Source organism: Elephas maximus, chromosome 19 (assembly GCF_024166365.1).
Source record: "Elephas maximus indicus isolate mEleMax1 chromosome 19, mEleMax1 primary haplotype, whole genome shotgun sequence".
Taxonomy (NCBI): Eukaryota; Metazoa; Chordata; class Mammalia; order Proboscidea; family Elephantidae; genus Elephas; species Elephas maximus.
The window spans coordinates 12378234-12392690 of record NC_064837.1 but is presented as its reverse complement, the minus strand read 5'-3'; the positions used below and the strand labels follow the sequence as shown (position 1 = coordinate 12392690).

The 14457-nt window shown below is 45.6% G+C and overlaps 2 protein-coding genes across 5 annotated transcripts; both read right to left on the bottom strand.

The window, feature by feature from the left end:
• Window positions 1-859: 859 nt before the first annotated feature.
• Window positions 860-8027, bottom strand: KRBA2 (KRAB-A domain containing 2). Its single transcript, XM_049860300.1, is given in 7 exon segments — window positions 860-1755; window positions 1758-1877; window positions 1880-2662; window positions 2665-2712; window positions 2715-2855; window positions 6831-7370; window positions 8003-8027. Coding segments are annotated over 7 exon segments (1788 nt in total). The 3' UTR covers window positions 860-1624.
• Window positions 8028-8287: 260 nt separating this feature from the next.
• RPL26 (ribosomal protein L26) lies at window positions 8288-14121 on the bottom strand. Of its 4 annotated transcripts, none has more exons than XM_049860525.1 (4): window positions 14046-14121; window positions 13030-13202; window positions 11598-11738; window positions 8288-8459 (listed from the first exon to the last, which is right to left on the bottom strand). In XM_049860525.1, the coding sequence occupies exons 2-4, from the start codon at window positions 13195-13197 to the stop codon at window positions 8331-8333; spliced, it is 438 nt and encodes a 145-aa protein (XP_049716482.1). In that variant the 5' UTR covers window positions 13198-13202; window positions 14046-14121; the 3' UTR covers window positions 8288-8330. The 4 variants fall into 4 exon arrangements, with proteins under 4 accessions (XP_049716482.1, XP_049716481.1, XP_049716483.1 ...); XM_049860524.1 differs by having other exon boundaries at window positions 13991-14089; XM_049860526.1 differs by lacking the exon at window positions 14046-14121 and adding an exon at window positions 14021-14043.
• Between the last annotated feature and the right edge of the window lie 336 nt (window positions 14122-14457).

Below are 14457 nucleotides of genomic sequence, written 5' to 3'. Positions count from 1 at the left end.
TCAACAGTTTAATCAGCGAAGCAATTAAACTGGAGGCTAGGGTCTGCTAGGAGCAAGGACAGCTCACACTGAGGACCTTCCAGTTTACGGAGAAAGCCCCTTTACCTGCATTACCTTACTTGTCTCTCACAATCCTGGGAGAGAGGCAGCACCAGGGCTGTTATTGCCTCTTACAGAAGAGGAAATGGCACCGGAGTGTATCAGAATGGCTTTTAGATGGCTCGGGAATGTGCAAGGAGGAGACCTATATGGGACAGCAAAGGATCACAGGCCTCTTCTCTTTCTCTATGCCCACCTCTGCAGAATAATCTACTCACTCAACAAATGCTTATTAAGATACTTCCTATGGGCAGGCACTCTTCTAGGCCTTGGGAATGTAGCAGTACACAGGCCCTGAGCATCCTCCTTCCCTTTGGCTGAGTCAGCCATCTTTGCCCTGAACCATGACCCTGACCGGCCCTTGCCCTATTCCTCCCTGGCTGGAGCAGTGACCTTAGGTCAACTTCTGCGTTTTGCTCCAGAGCCTTGGTTGTTTCCCCTGGCTCCTGGTCACTTCCTGGAATGCACTGTCCCATTCCAGGAACATAACATGCTTTTCTATGCTTGAGGCATAGACTACTGGTTGACTCAGACTCAGATCCCTGCCATGCCCTAATTCTGACCTACTTTTACATGTTTCATGAAGAGCCCACAACTCCCTGAGCATGCAATTCTGAGACCTGGGATGGCACATAGGTTCTCTCGAAGCAGGAAAATAGGGGCCAGCTGGTGATGTGGCCAGTCTCTAGGGCACCTGGGATCAACCTCTTTCCTTCTAATTTCTTGTCCTTCATTTACCTCTTTTCCTCTGATACTCCCACCTTTTGAGGTATGTGTCTGAGGGCAGGAAGAGGCAGAGGAAAGAGTATGAATTAGGTATTTGTAGGGCAGTCTTACCAGCTCTACATTCATAAGACCCCATTAGTTCATGTTCTGCAGGCAAATGTATTCTTCTAATGACTGTAGTGGGTTGAATTGTGTCCCCTAAGACTTGCCCAATTCAGAACCCACAATATCTGTGAATGTGAACTTATTTGGAAAAAAGGTCTTTGCAGATGTAATTGAGGTAAGGATCTTGAGATGAGATCATCCCGGATTAGGGTGGGCCCTAAATCCAACGACGGGTGTCTTTATAAGAGACAGAAAAGGAGAAGACACTGAGAGACGCAGGGGAGAAGAGCAGTGAAGAGGGATGGGCAGATGGAGGCAGAGACTGGAGTCATGCTGCTACAAGCCAACGAATGGCAAGAACTGCTGACAGCTACCAGAAGCTGGGAGAGAGGCATGAAATGGATTCTCGCTCAGAGTTTCCAGAAGGAGTCAACCCTGCCAACATCTTAATTTCAAACTTCTGGTCTCCAACACTGTGAGAGAATAAATTTCCTGTTCTAAGTCACAGGTTTGTGGCAGCCCTAGGAAGCTAACACAGACCTGGTCTTGCTTTTCCCCTTTGCACCAGGGATGCCACTGGCAAGCTGACCTGAGGGTGCAGCCTTTGTTCCTTTTCCTGTGGCCTTTGGTCACAGTTCTCAGGAGGCCTTACAAAGCCCAGAGGGACACCTGTGAATGCCCACTCAGTAGGGGCCTATTCAGCAGCAGAGGAGACCTGGGCTCCTTCTAAGGTGCTGGGCTCTGTTGCTTCAGGAGTGGGATTAATGTCCTCACCTGTATCAGATCTGTCTGCTCCAACCTCAGCTCTTTCTTCCTGTCTCATCAAACGCTGTTTTCTAGTTGTTCTTCAGCAATATCTAGCTCTTCCTCTGTTTGTAAAATGGACGCAGTTTCCTGGGGCAAATTTGAGGAATATAGCCCCAATGTGACTTTACATTGTCTCACAGACTTTGGTGCAAGGAAACGTTGAAGGCCTGATTCCCCACCATCGGCATGAATCAAAGGACTTCGGTCCAGTGATGTGAATGGTTACTCTGCATCCGGGCACTCATCGTGTTCTGTACATCCTCGTTTCACTGCTCCTTGGAGCCCTGGCCTTGGCCAGTGTGGTATTGACTAGAGACAATATTTAGATCTGGCCATACCTCACTGACCTCATTAACCTGGTTTGTGAACTCTATGCCACTGTTAGATTCTAACACTCTGGGTGTACCAAGAATTATGAAGATATCCAATAAGACACTGACTACCTCATGGACTTGTCTAGCTTTCAATGGTCATAAAATAATAAATGTGGTTAAGTGATCCTGGTAACATAAAATAAACTTGAACTCGGCATTGGCATTTGATTGCACGTCAAGTATTTCAACTTGGCATCTAGAGTTAACGTCTTTAAGAGTTGTGGAGTTGGGCACAAGACCTTTCTTGGGCACTGGGTTCTTCTGGTGGCACTGTTTATACAGAGTCAGATACAAGACAATGACTTCTTTGGTGACATTCCCATATTTTCCTTGTAGCTCCTTGAGCATGCAGGTCCACCCACCATGTCCAATATTGAGATGCGTTTCATGAAGAGCATCAAATAACTCCTTATGTAAACACTGTACTCGGTCTCATTCTCCACAAGGAGCCTCTGTTAGCTTCTCTGTGCCTTGTACAGAGATCACATCATATTTTGCTGCATGGCGATAATCACGTGATGACCTCTTTCCCTTTCCCTTAGCTTCTCTGACTTTATTGTTTGAAAGTACTTTTCCTTGAAAAATACCTTACTGTTGTAACTTTGCTTTCCACTAACTTTGTTACACTTGTAACACATTTTTCTCTCACGTTTCTTATTTTCATCTCCATTTCACTCGCATTTGAAACACCGGATGAGTCATTTGCAGCTCTCTGTGGCATCCTGGAGAACTGCAAGAAGGATCCTAAGAAAGGGAGAAAGAGATCAGAACAAAGCTAAATTCACTGACAATTCCATTTGGAAGGCTTGTCCTCTGAGGTTCCCCAGAGTCTTAGCTGCCTAGTGCTGCTATAACAGATATGCCACAAGCGGGTGGCTGTAACAAACAGAAATTTATTTTCTCACAGTTTAGGAGGCTAGAAGTCTGAATTCTGAGCGCCAGCTCTAGGGAAAGGCTTTCTCTCTCTGTGGCTCTGGAGGAAAGTCCTTATCTCTTCTGAGTTTCTGCTACCCGGCGATCTTCATGTGGCTCGGCTTCTCTCTTCCCTGCTTCTCTTTCTTGCTTGTCCTAATCTGCTCTTTTTATATCTTGTAAGAGACTGACTCAAAACACACTCTACAGTAATCCTGACTCATTAACATGACAAAGACTTCCGTTCCCAAATGGGATTATATCCACAGGCAGAGAGGTTAGGATTTATAACACATATTTTGGGGGGATACAATTCAATCTGTAACACTCATTAATCCTGTCACCTGGACTTTGAAGGTTATATGGAAGAAAAGATAATAGAAGTAATAGTACAGGGCAACTAGAAAACCAACTAACCAAACCGGTTACGGCTGAGTTGATTCTGACTCATAGCGACCCTACAGGACAGAGTAGGATTGCCCCACAGGATTTCTAAGGCTGTAATCTTTATAGGAGCAGACTTCCAGATCTGATAGGTTCTAAATGCCAAGCGCTTAATCACTGTGCCACTGGCTCTAGCACAATCCAAAACCAGAGCATGCCAACAGAATTTGAAGAAAATCAGTACGTAGTAATTTTAGACTTCAGGCAAAAAGAATAACTAAACCATTAGTTCATACAGAATTACCTAATTAACTGCTCTTTAATTAAAATAGGAGTGAGGATAAATGGATATCCCGAAGGCGAGTAATCCATCCTCAGTTTCTTCGAAATAAATGGGACAATTTTGCTAGAAGATACCACATAATAATAGCAAACTCTTAGTGAGCACCAACCAAAAACATTGCCGCCACTGAGCTGATTCCGACTCGTGACGACCCGACGTGTTACAGCAGAACTGCTCTGTGGGGTTTCCTTGGCAGCAATCTTTTCTGAAACAGACCACCAGGCCTTTCTTCCATGGTGTCACTGGGTGGGTTTGAACCACCAACCTTTAGGTTAGTAGTCGAATGCAAACCGTTTGCAGCACCCAGGGGCTTGCTGTTTAGCTTTTCCATGTCAACACGATGACTTTCTTGTGGCTGAAGAGTCAGTCTTCTCTTCAGGGGAATCAAGAAGAAAGTGGCTAGGGTATTTTTAAATGAGTTTTTGCCTGACAATTGTACACAGGATTAATACATGTAGATCTGGAGTCCTTGCCCTGTGGGGCCACATTCTCATAACTGTCCAGCATTTTGCCTCTGTAGTAGTCCTTCTGAGAGCCTCTCAAATACTTCAATCTTGGGTCACACCCTCAAATGTCCTTGTTTCCTCAAACACCATTGTCTGTTGTCACGGGGATCATTTTGTCTCGGGTCCTGAGCTAAAGAGCAGCTTCAGCAGGACTGGGGAGGAAATAGAACAGGGTTCCAGAAATCAAGGTATATCAGCAACAATGACTAAATGTGATCGTGGTATTGAGGGGGACTTATACCCAACAAGATGAGGCCAGCTTCCTGGGTGAAGAGGTTTTGCCTTCCTGGGAGGTCTGTGGGCCTAGCCTGCTTTGACACTGACTGGTCCAGAGCCCACGTATTTCTAGAATAAAGCAGAGTGTTCAAGTGTACTTGAGCACTCCAAGTGCTGGGAGACCCTTTCAGGTACAGGTTTGAGGGCTCTCAATAGAGGCAGCAGGGTCTACAAAGAAATATGTCTGGAGATTATCAAGCCACAAAGAGATAGTCCAAATGGAGTCCTCGCTCCACCAAGATAGTGTCTAAACAGGAATTCCTTAGAACAACTCCAGGATGGTGATGAGGCCAGGGGAAAACTTCATAGGATGATTGCAGGAATTCCTAGAATCTTAAGAAGATAAGATTCCCAGGGTCCCAGTCATCAGATGCAGAGCTGAGGGGTAGGGAAGAATTCTGAGCAGCAGAAAAAGATGGAAAAATTTCAAAACTCTGAGCAAGAGTCTTAGTTAATTAAACTGGACCTGCTTTCAAGTCCTAAAGGTCCTCCACTAAAAAGGCTTCAAATTCCCTTGCTCAGCATAAGTGGTTAACCATGGAATATTCTGATTCTAATGTACTACTGACTGCAAAACCATTTACGACGATTTTCTTTTGCGAGGAAACACAGAGACTCTACATTAAATGAATGTATTGAGGCGAACATATTGAACATATTCAAAGTTAAAATGTGGGGAAAAAAATGCATTTCAGAGTTCAAGCAAGAGTATGTTTGCAAAATGCTCTTTATTTTAACCTGGGTTCACGATCCTCAGTGCAAACTGACATATTAAATGCTCTGCAGCAGACAAAGGAAGTTTGTTTCATGCACTTTCATTCATTTTGACATAGGACTTTGTTTTCCGAGGAATACCTACTATCATCCCACAGTTCCAGTGGTCCTCAAAAAACAATCAAAACGACGAGGTATGCAACGGAATCCAGGAAGAGCACCTTTCAGACTCCTGGCTGAAACCAGTATCTCTCAGAAATTGAGTGGCTGCACTGGCTGCTATTTGAAGTCCTTCAGGTGACTCCATAGGAAGGAGAAGCCACATCTCCATCCTACAAATAATGGAAGAAGACAGGCTAGAAAAAAAGTTATACTTAACAGAGGCAAAATGTCAGTCTTCAGTATGAGATACGGTCCTTACTATACTCTGACGATCTAAAGCAGAGCCACGTGTGGCAAACAGACCTCTTTTGTTTGGTCCACTGTTTCTATTTTAATTTGAATGGTTTACCAACATTTACAGATTGGGAGATTTTATATAAAGATCTAGATTTTTGGCTTCTCCTGAAAAATGGGAAGATCTGGCCACACTGGGAGCATTCCTGTCTGGCAATGAATGGCCCGAGCGCAGAGGCAACAGCTCCTGATAGCTGCAGCCTGCTCTCTTCCAGGTCTTCATTCTTCTGACCTGCCCATCCCTGTAGAAATCTGAGTTTTCAACATTTGTTCTAAAACAATATGAAAGATATGTGGCCCTAATTCAATTAGTTTCCTGGTGTGATCTGCACTGGTGCGGTAGGAGCTTGGCTGGAGAAAACTAGAAGACATCTCCAAAGCCAGGTTTCCTCTCTTCCTCACCCATCTGGGAGCCTTTCCTTTGGCTGTTCCCTATCTGGAATGTCTGTCCTTCCATCAGTCTCAAATTGGTGTCCTTCCTGATGTGTTCAGTAACTCCAGCCGACTGCTATCTCTTTCTGCTTTCAACATCTATAAAACATACTACCTGCACGCACATTTGAGCACTTTGCTTTAAATTCTGAGTTGGCTGATTCAGGTGGGTATAAATCTTCATTCTTTAGAAAGCAGGGGCTGAGACTTCCACCTAGCTATATGTCTCCTTGAAGGACCTCCAGAGTACAGAGCTGAGCACAAAGATGCTCAAAGGACATTAGTCACTTTGCTTAAACCAAAAATCCCAAACCCTTTGCTGCCCACTCAATGTCAACTCATAGCGACCCTGTAAGACAAAGCAAACTGCCCCATAGGGTTTTCAAGGAGTGGCTGGTGGATTCGAACTTCCGGCCTTTCGGTCAGCTGCTAGGCTCTTAACCACTGCCTCACCAGTTTTATTTTTATTATTAGCAAGGCAGTACAGAGGTCTGATAAGAGTTTAGGCTTCGGACTTCAATTTCTGACTCTACCATGCAGTGTGTGACTAATTAAGCAAATCACTTCACTGTTTTAAGAAGGCTTCGGTTCCATCATCTATAAAATGGGGAGAATACTAGCCTACATCCCAATGGGTTGCTGTGAAGATTAAACCAAAGTGCAGATACTCAGTGGCGCTCACTTCGCCGCACGCACCTTTCCCAACACACAGAAACTCCCGCTTGTTCCCGAACACCTGGTTCGGGCAGCAGTTCCTCCGAGGACTTCCCAGCCGGACTTCCGCAGAGTCTGCTCCCACCCCCTCACGCCCACTCCAACACCGGGCTACTGGCCACCTCCGCGCTCCGGCTTGGGGCCCAGGGAGCCGGCCGGAGGTGAGGGTGGGTGTGGTGGGGACCACGACCCCGGTGGTCAGCAGAGACAGTGGAGAGACCCGTAAAGTGCTCACGATGCGCCAGGGGCCAGTATCGGCGGAGCCGCCACCCACTGCCCGCACCCAGCGCCACCACCTCACCTCCCCCCCGCGCCCGGCTCCGCCGGAAGCCGCTCCGCGCCCGGCCGGAAGCCCCGCCCCGCAGAGGGGCCGCCCGCCGACAGCGCGGGAACGGGGAAACCTGTCTTCCGGAGTCCGGGGCTGCCGGCTGGTTGCTGCGTGTCCCGCGCGCGGACCCCACGTTTTTAGGGATATCACCGAGCTGCCCGAGTGCGGCACAGGTGGGTGGCCTCGGCTTAACACTTCAGCTCAAACCTTCCGCCGCAAATTGGCGGCTTTTCCCCACATTGTTGCAAAGCCCTACCACCGTTTACCGCTCACTCTTTGATAATCTGCCTTTTTAATAACCCAGAGTGAGGAAGTAAAGGGGCGGGGGCCACAAACTCGTCACTGTCCAGTTGATTCCGACTCAGCCATCCTATAGGAGAGTAGAACTACCCTATAGGAGAGTAGAACTACCCTATAGGAGAGTAGAACTACCCCATAGGGCTTCCAAAGGGGCGGGCAGGTGGTTAAAGCAACACCATTTTCCTCAGTCCTCTGGACCGGTCAAAGGACACAGCTAGCATTTTAGTTCATTGTAGCTCAGATTGCAACCTAGAGTTCAGTTGTCTAAAAGGCACTCATCCAACACCAAAGCAAGCATCAAGATGGTAAAGGGTGCTCAGGGGGGCGCTGGAGAACCTGGGGCGTCTCACTGTGTATCAGGAGTAGCTTAATGCAGTGGTCCAATGTTACTGGACAGTCACAGCAGCTGCCCTGATTGTTGCACCCTGAGCATGATTTGTTACTCTAAGAGCTGACAAAAAAAAAAAAAAAAAAAAAGCAGCAGGAAAGGGGCAGGTATGTTTTTGTTGACAAGTATTTATAAAACCTGTTGTGGTCCAGCTGACAAGCATCTAGGGATTACCTATCCAATGGCTACAACACCAAACATTTATGTAAATTAACTGTTCGAAAAAAATAAAATTAAAAAATCACCACCCCACCAGTCCTGATACTTAAACAGTATTCTTCATTAGCAGACTCAAGCAAACAAGATAGGCGTGACCAGCCTCCAACCAGCAAATGTCTCCCGAGCTTCCCTTTCCAAATCCAAAGAGCCTGAACTGAACCAACAGTAACTAGCTCCAAAGCACCACACGTAACAGAAAGGTGCTTCGTTTCTGCAGTTTTTAATGGAAGTTGTAGGTAAGATTATTTCACTCCTGCATCTTCTCAATTGTTTCTTCCTTGTATTTGCCCTTTTCCTTTCCTACTTGACGAGATTTGGCTTTACGTTCGAGGATCTTTTTGCGGTCTTTGTCCAGTTTGAGTCTAGTGATAACCACCTACAGAAAAAACAGGACACATTTCCAAGCTTTAAACAATGACTGTACACAGAACACATGGGCCCAACATTGAATTCCACTTCTCAAAAACTGGGGTAGTGGATGCTAGATACTAAATGATAATTTAATTCAAAAGTACTAGAAATGATTCTTTGGCCCCCAAATTAAACCTCACTTAAATGTTTACTAGTCTCTACTGTCATGAAACTTATAGTTAAACATGGGGAGACAGAAAACTAAGTGAAATAAAAAAAAAGTGAAATACTCTTTTTAATTGCTGAGAAGTCGATTCCAACGCAGTGGCCCCATGTGTGCAGAGAACTGCTCCATAAGGTTTTTCACGGCTGTGACTGTTCAGAATGAGACTGCCAGGCCCTTCTACTGATGTTACTTCTGGGCTGTCAAGAGCTTAACTGTTTGTGCCACCCAGGGCTGTGATATAGAAACAAATATGGCAATGTGGGGAGGCTGAGGACTGGAGAGACAAGTGATTTTAGACAGAGTGATCAAGAAAGGCCCTATTGATGAGGCTAATTTGAACAAACACCCAAAGGGGTAAATTATCTGGGCTAAGAATCCCAGAGAGAACCAAAAATGACAAAGGTCCGGAGGCAGTACAGTTTTGTAGGTTTCTCAAACTTGTGTGTATATAGGAATCAACTGGAAGAATTTGTCACAAACTCACAAACTCTGTTTTAGGAGGTTTTGGAACCAAGACTTTGCAATTCTATCAAGTTGCCAAGTGATGATGCTAAATGGCAGACACAATGAGTGTGACCAGAGCATGGAGAGAGCAGAGCGGTGTAAAATGATGTCAGAGAAGTGGCTGGTGAGGGGAGACCACGCGAGGTCTTGTAGGCCATTCTAAGAACTTAGGATTTTACTGACAAGAAGTCACTGGAATGTTCTGAATAGAAGACCAATACGATCTGATTTTTGTTTAAAAGGAAACATGGCAGCTGTGTTTAAGGTGAGAGGAATGGCTGGAATCTGGATAGTGACAGTGATGGTAAGAAGCAGACCAGTTTCTGAATATAATGTGACATTAGAGTCAACAGGTTTTACTGACTGATGTGAGTGTGAAATAAAACGAAAAAAGGTGTCTTTGGCCTGAGCAACTGGGAGGGTAGAGCTGCCACACACCCTGGAAGGCTATGTGAGGGACAGGTGCAAGGATAAAATCAGGAACGGGAACGTATCAGGTCTGAGATACCAATTAGATATCCAAGTTGAAATGCAAAACAGACAACTCAATATTGAGCCTGGAGTTCAGGGGAAAAAGTCTGGGTTGGAATCATCAGCTTGTAGATATTTAAAGTCATGAGGCTAGAATAAGAGATGAAAATTGGTGACCATGACCAGTCCCTTTATTGGCACTAAATCTTTATTTAAATTTATTCATAATTTAAAAAACTTACAGCAAATGTCAGCTTTTTTTTTTTTAAATACAGGGAGAAATTAGAGACAGTGCTATCAAGTCAGAGGCTACTTAACTGCCAACAATTCAACCTCGAGAGAATTCACATAAAATCCAGGGGAGGCCATCTGCTGCCCCAGGAATCTGACCGGATTTTCTGTCTTGGACACTATCACTATCCATGGGATTTTAGTATCTGAGCTTCAGTATCCCCGTCCGTAAATGGCTTAATCCCTACTTCCCAAGGTTATAAAGATTAAAGGAGGTGGCAGGTCTAAAGTGCCAGGCTCAGTGTAGCGTTCAACATGAATCATCTTTTACAAAGTCTTTTTCTCCGAGTAACCATGCCTTCCCGCAGTTGTGGAATACCCTGACAATAGCTGACTACGATCTTTAATCTCAACACTGTCTCAACTACAACTTTGCCACTGGTGCCACAATTTACCATTTTGTTACACTAGTTATTAAGTCAGATACTACCCCTACTTACTCATTCTGTTGAATACAGAGTACCAGTTTTACTTCATCTTAAAATACCCCATCTCTTAGATTTTAAGACATGTCAGTTGCTAGATGACCAGTTTATTAACACTGATGAAAATGTATATTAAACATACATACAGGCCAAATGTCAAAGGTACCTTGATTTCAGGAACATTCAAAGTACTACTGTTGTCATTAAGGAGCCCTGGTGGCTCAGTGGTTAAGAGCTCGGCTACCAACGAAGAAGCTGGCAGTGTGAACCCACGAGGCTGCTCCGCGGGAGAAAGATTTGGCAGTCTGCTTCCATGAAGGTTACAGCCTCGGAAACCGCGCTGGGCAGTTCTGCTCCACCCTTTAGGGTCGCCATTAGTTGGAATCGATGCTATGGCAGTGGGTTTGTCTGGTTTGTTACCGGCTGCCACTGAGTAAGCCAGACGGACAGAAACCCTACTACGCAACGGAATCACAAGTTTGTGATCCACAGGGTTTTAATTAGCTAATTTTTGGAAGCAGATCACCAGGCCTTTCTTCCTAGTCTAGAAGCTCTGATGAAACCTGTTCAGCAATACCCAAGCCTCCACTGATAGGAGGGTAGTGGCTGCGCAGGAGGTGCGCTGGCTAGGAATCAGACCCAGGTCTCCGCACGAAAGGCAAGAATTCTGCCATCGAAGCACCAGTGCCCTCTAAGGTACTCCTACTGCTGTTTGCTGCTGCCAAATCGATTTACACTCATAGTAACCCCACGTGACAGGGAACGGTCACACTGGATTTTCTAGGCTGTAATCTTTACAGAGGAGCCTTGGTGGGTCAGTAGTTAAGTACTCAGGTGCTAAACCAAAAGGGCAGCAGTTTGAACAAAATAGCTGCTCCACAGAATAAAGACGTGGCACTCTGCTTCCATAAAATTACAGCCTCGGAAACCCTACAGGGAAGTTCTAGTCTGTCCTACAGGGTCACTGTGTTGAAATCGATTGGACGGCAACAGGTCTTTCTCCCGTGAAGCTGCTGAGTGGGTCTGAACCACCAACCCTTCGGGTACAGCCAAGAGCTTAAACCGTTGTGCCATCAGGGTTCCTGAAGGTACTATTAGAATTGAGAAAATACAGTATTTGCTCTAATATACGGTTTCCGACACATCTTAATTCAGGGGTATTACTAAGATTGTAAACTATGTATATTTGTCAACAATAATTGCCCAATTTCCTTGTCATCTTTAAAATATTTTAAAAAACACCTACCTTGCTGGGGTGAATGCCCACGTGGACAGTTGTGCCATTAGCTTTATCTCGCTGCACCCGTTCAATGTAGATGACATATTTCTTCCTATAAACCTGCACTACTTTGCCAATTTGCTGACCTTTGTAGTGTCCTCGCACAACCTGGGGGCAAATTTAAAAATAATGGAAACACGGGATAAAAGAACAAGATTAACTTTGTAAATCAGAAAAACCTGCCAATAAATCACACCCTCTTTTAAATCTACAGTGATGGGCAGTGCATCCCTATAACTGATGGTTCACCAGCAGCAGTGGGCTTGTTACGAAAGGTTAAAAGCTAAACCCACCTTGGGCTTCTGAACTTTGTAGGAAACTTGACAACGAGGAACAAGCTACAAGTATTTAACTCACAATCCATTACAGTCCAACCCAGTGTCAAAAAGTGTGTGGCAACAAATAATTTTCTTTAAGGTCAACTAACATAGTTCCTACCCAAGAGCCCTAGTGGTCCTCAGCTTGTCATGATTCAATCCAAAGCATTTCTACAGATGTTTCTTTCCAGAATTTGAACTTTTCTTGCAATAAGATATGTTGAAAACAGAGAAGACTGCCTCCCAAATCTTTTAGCCAGAGTACAACAGAGACCAGTGGCTGTTTAACCACACTGCTCCTATTTGGGTTTCATTTGATTTAAACAGCATTAAAAAAAACCCAAACCCACTGCCAGCGAGTCCTTTCTGACCCATAGTGACTCTACAGGACAGAGTAAACTACCCCATAAAATTTCCAAGGCTGAAATTTTTATGGAAGCAGACTGTCACATCTTTCTTATATGGAGTGGCTGCTGAGTTCAAACTACTGATCTTTCAGTTAGCAGTCGAGTGCCAAACCACTGTACCAACCAGGGCTCCTTATAAAATAATACCGGTGATTTGCTAACTACTTATGGAGACTATCCAAATTCTTTAATCACTAGTTGCAGGTTACAGCTAAGAAACATGCCTAGAAATTTTTACTTAAACACATCTGACAGTTGTATTTACTCATAAACAATTGTATGAAACTATGGTTCAATTAGAGTTTCTGAGCAATTCTGTTTACTGGCCCTCTGATGGCTGAAGGAATCCCACAAAAGATAATCAACTGAAGAGTCAGGTTCTGATTCTGAGCCATCTTTCTTGTTCTTTCATTTAATCACAGCTGCATCTGGTGCTTGGGCTATTTGATTTTCACCAAAGGGTAAGGTGAAATAAGAACTGAAAAGCAGCATACTTTTTTTTCTTCCCTGGCTCAACTCCTCTTGCATTCCGGTTCCGGGCGCAAAGGTCTCGGACACTTCACTCTCAGAATGCAACCCCTTTTCTAAAAAATTTTCTTGCAGCAAGAAATTGGCTTAAGGATTTAAAGGGCTCTCCAGCTACATGAAAAAGCGGAAACGCACTGGGGTACGTACCTGAACTTCATCATCCTTTCGGATGGGCATGGACCGAACATTGTATTTCTGTCTCAGCTCCTTGGAAAGAGGGGAAGACATAATCTTTCTGCGAATGTGGGAAGGTGCATTGAAATGCCTTTTGCGGTTTTTGCTCCGGTCAGAAGTCACAAAGGGATTGAACTTCATTTTGGCTAAGTAAAGTGAAAAGATTTATAAGCCTTCAAGTCGTCAAAAATCTCATTCAATTTCAAACAAGCCCAGAATTTCAACCTGAAAGTTTAGCACACTCAGTCATGTTCTTTAATTCTATGAAAAACTGCTTGACTTTAATGGCCTGTTCACTGAAGCCTGAAATTTAAAAAATTTGCTTTACTGGGACATTTTTTATATTTGCCTACAGGATAAAGATTTTCCCATTAACAGCACATTTTGTAGTTACTAAGCTGTGCTTACAGTCTTAAAAATCCTTGCGCACTGCGTGAAAGTGAGTTAAGAACGGACTTCTAAATATTCCTGCTGAATTAGGGCACAGCAGACCGGCAACTCAACTATTCAAACATAAAGTCACCCTTTAAATGGACCAATCAAAGTTACTCTTTTATGGCCTTGCGGGTACATATTTAGCCCCCTCCAAAATGAACGAACCAAGTCCCTCCGCCCCGAACCTGGAAAGTCCTGCACAGTTTTCTCGGATCCAAAAGCCATCCGATGGGCGAGCGCGGTTTGGAAGTTCCATGAATGCTTTACCGAGAAGTTATTTCAAGGCCATTCTTTCGGAACTACACCGCCGAGACGTGACTCCATCCCGACAGGCCCCCTCCCCCAGTTTCTGAGTCCCAACACTCCTGGTCTTGCCTCCCCTCCCCAGCCCGGTGGCTCCTGATCTAGGGGGAAAATGGGCCGAGGCCATCCCGGCCCCCTTATTCGGCTTCTATTTGGCCACCGGGAAAGTCTCGGGGTCCCCGGGGGCCAGGATCACCGGAGCCGGGAAGGGATGGCAGCGGATTACACGCGCTTTGCCGGCGAGTCCTCACCCGCAGCCGCTTCAGCGATGGCCGCAAAAGGGAAAAGAGCTGCCAGCCGCTTCCGGGTCTGTAAGTTTCCGTGAGATCTCGCGAGATCGAAACCGCTGGCAGCGAACGGAGCGCGGAGTTTGAATGCTAAGAAGAAGCTGGGAAACGGGCTGGTGAGTGGTGTCACCTAGTGGCTCGGAGGGCAACGGCGAGGGACTGCAAAACTCCCGCCTCCAGGTGCCTGGTGTCTCCTTCCGGAGGTCTGGGCTCTGCCGCTGAGGCCTCTGGGAAGGGTCCTCCCAGGACGAATGGCGAGGACCGCTCAGCGTTTGGCCGCTCCGGTGAGAGACGAGGGGCCCCAGTGGACCACCTCGCCCCGGCGCCCCCTTAGCCCGGAAAGGGCAGGTCCTCCTTTTGGCCGTCAGGTGGCGCC

Coding starts and splice junctions, on each gene's coding strand:
- RPL26 (XM_049860523.1), bottom strand. CDS start 13,716: ATGGCTTTTGGATCCGAGAAAACTGTGCAGGACTTTCCAG. Junction 11,739..13,029: donor GAAAGGATGATGAAGTTCAG/GTACGTACCCCA, acceptor ATTTGCCCCCAG/GTTGTGCGAGGACACTACAA. Junction 8,460..11,597: donor TGGGCATTCACCCCAGCAAG/GTAGGTGTTTTT, acceptor TTTTTTCTGTAG/GTGGTTATCACTAGACTCAA.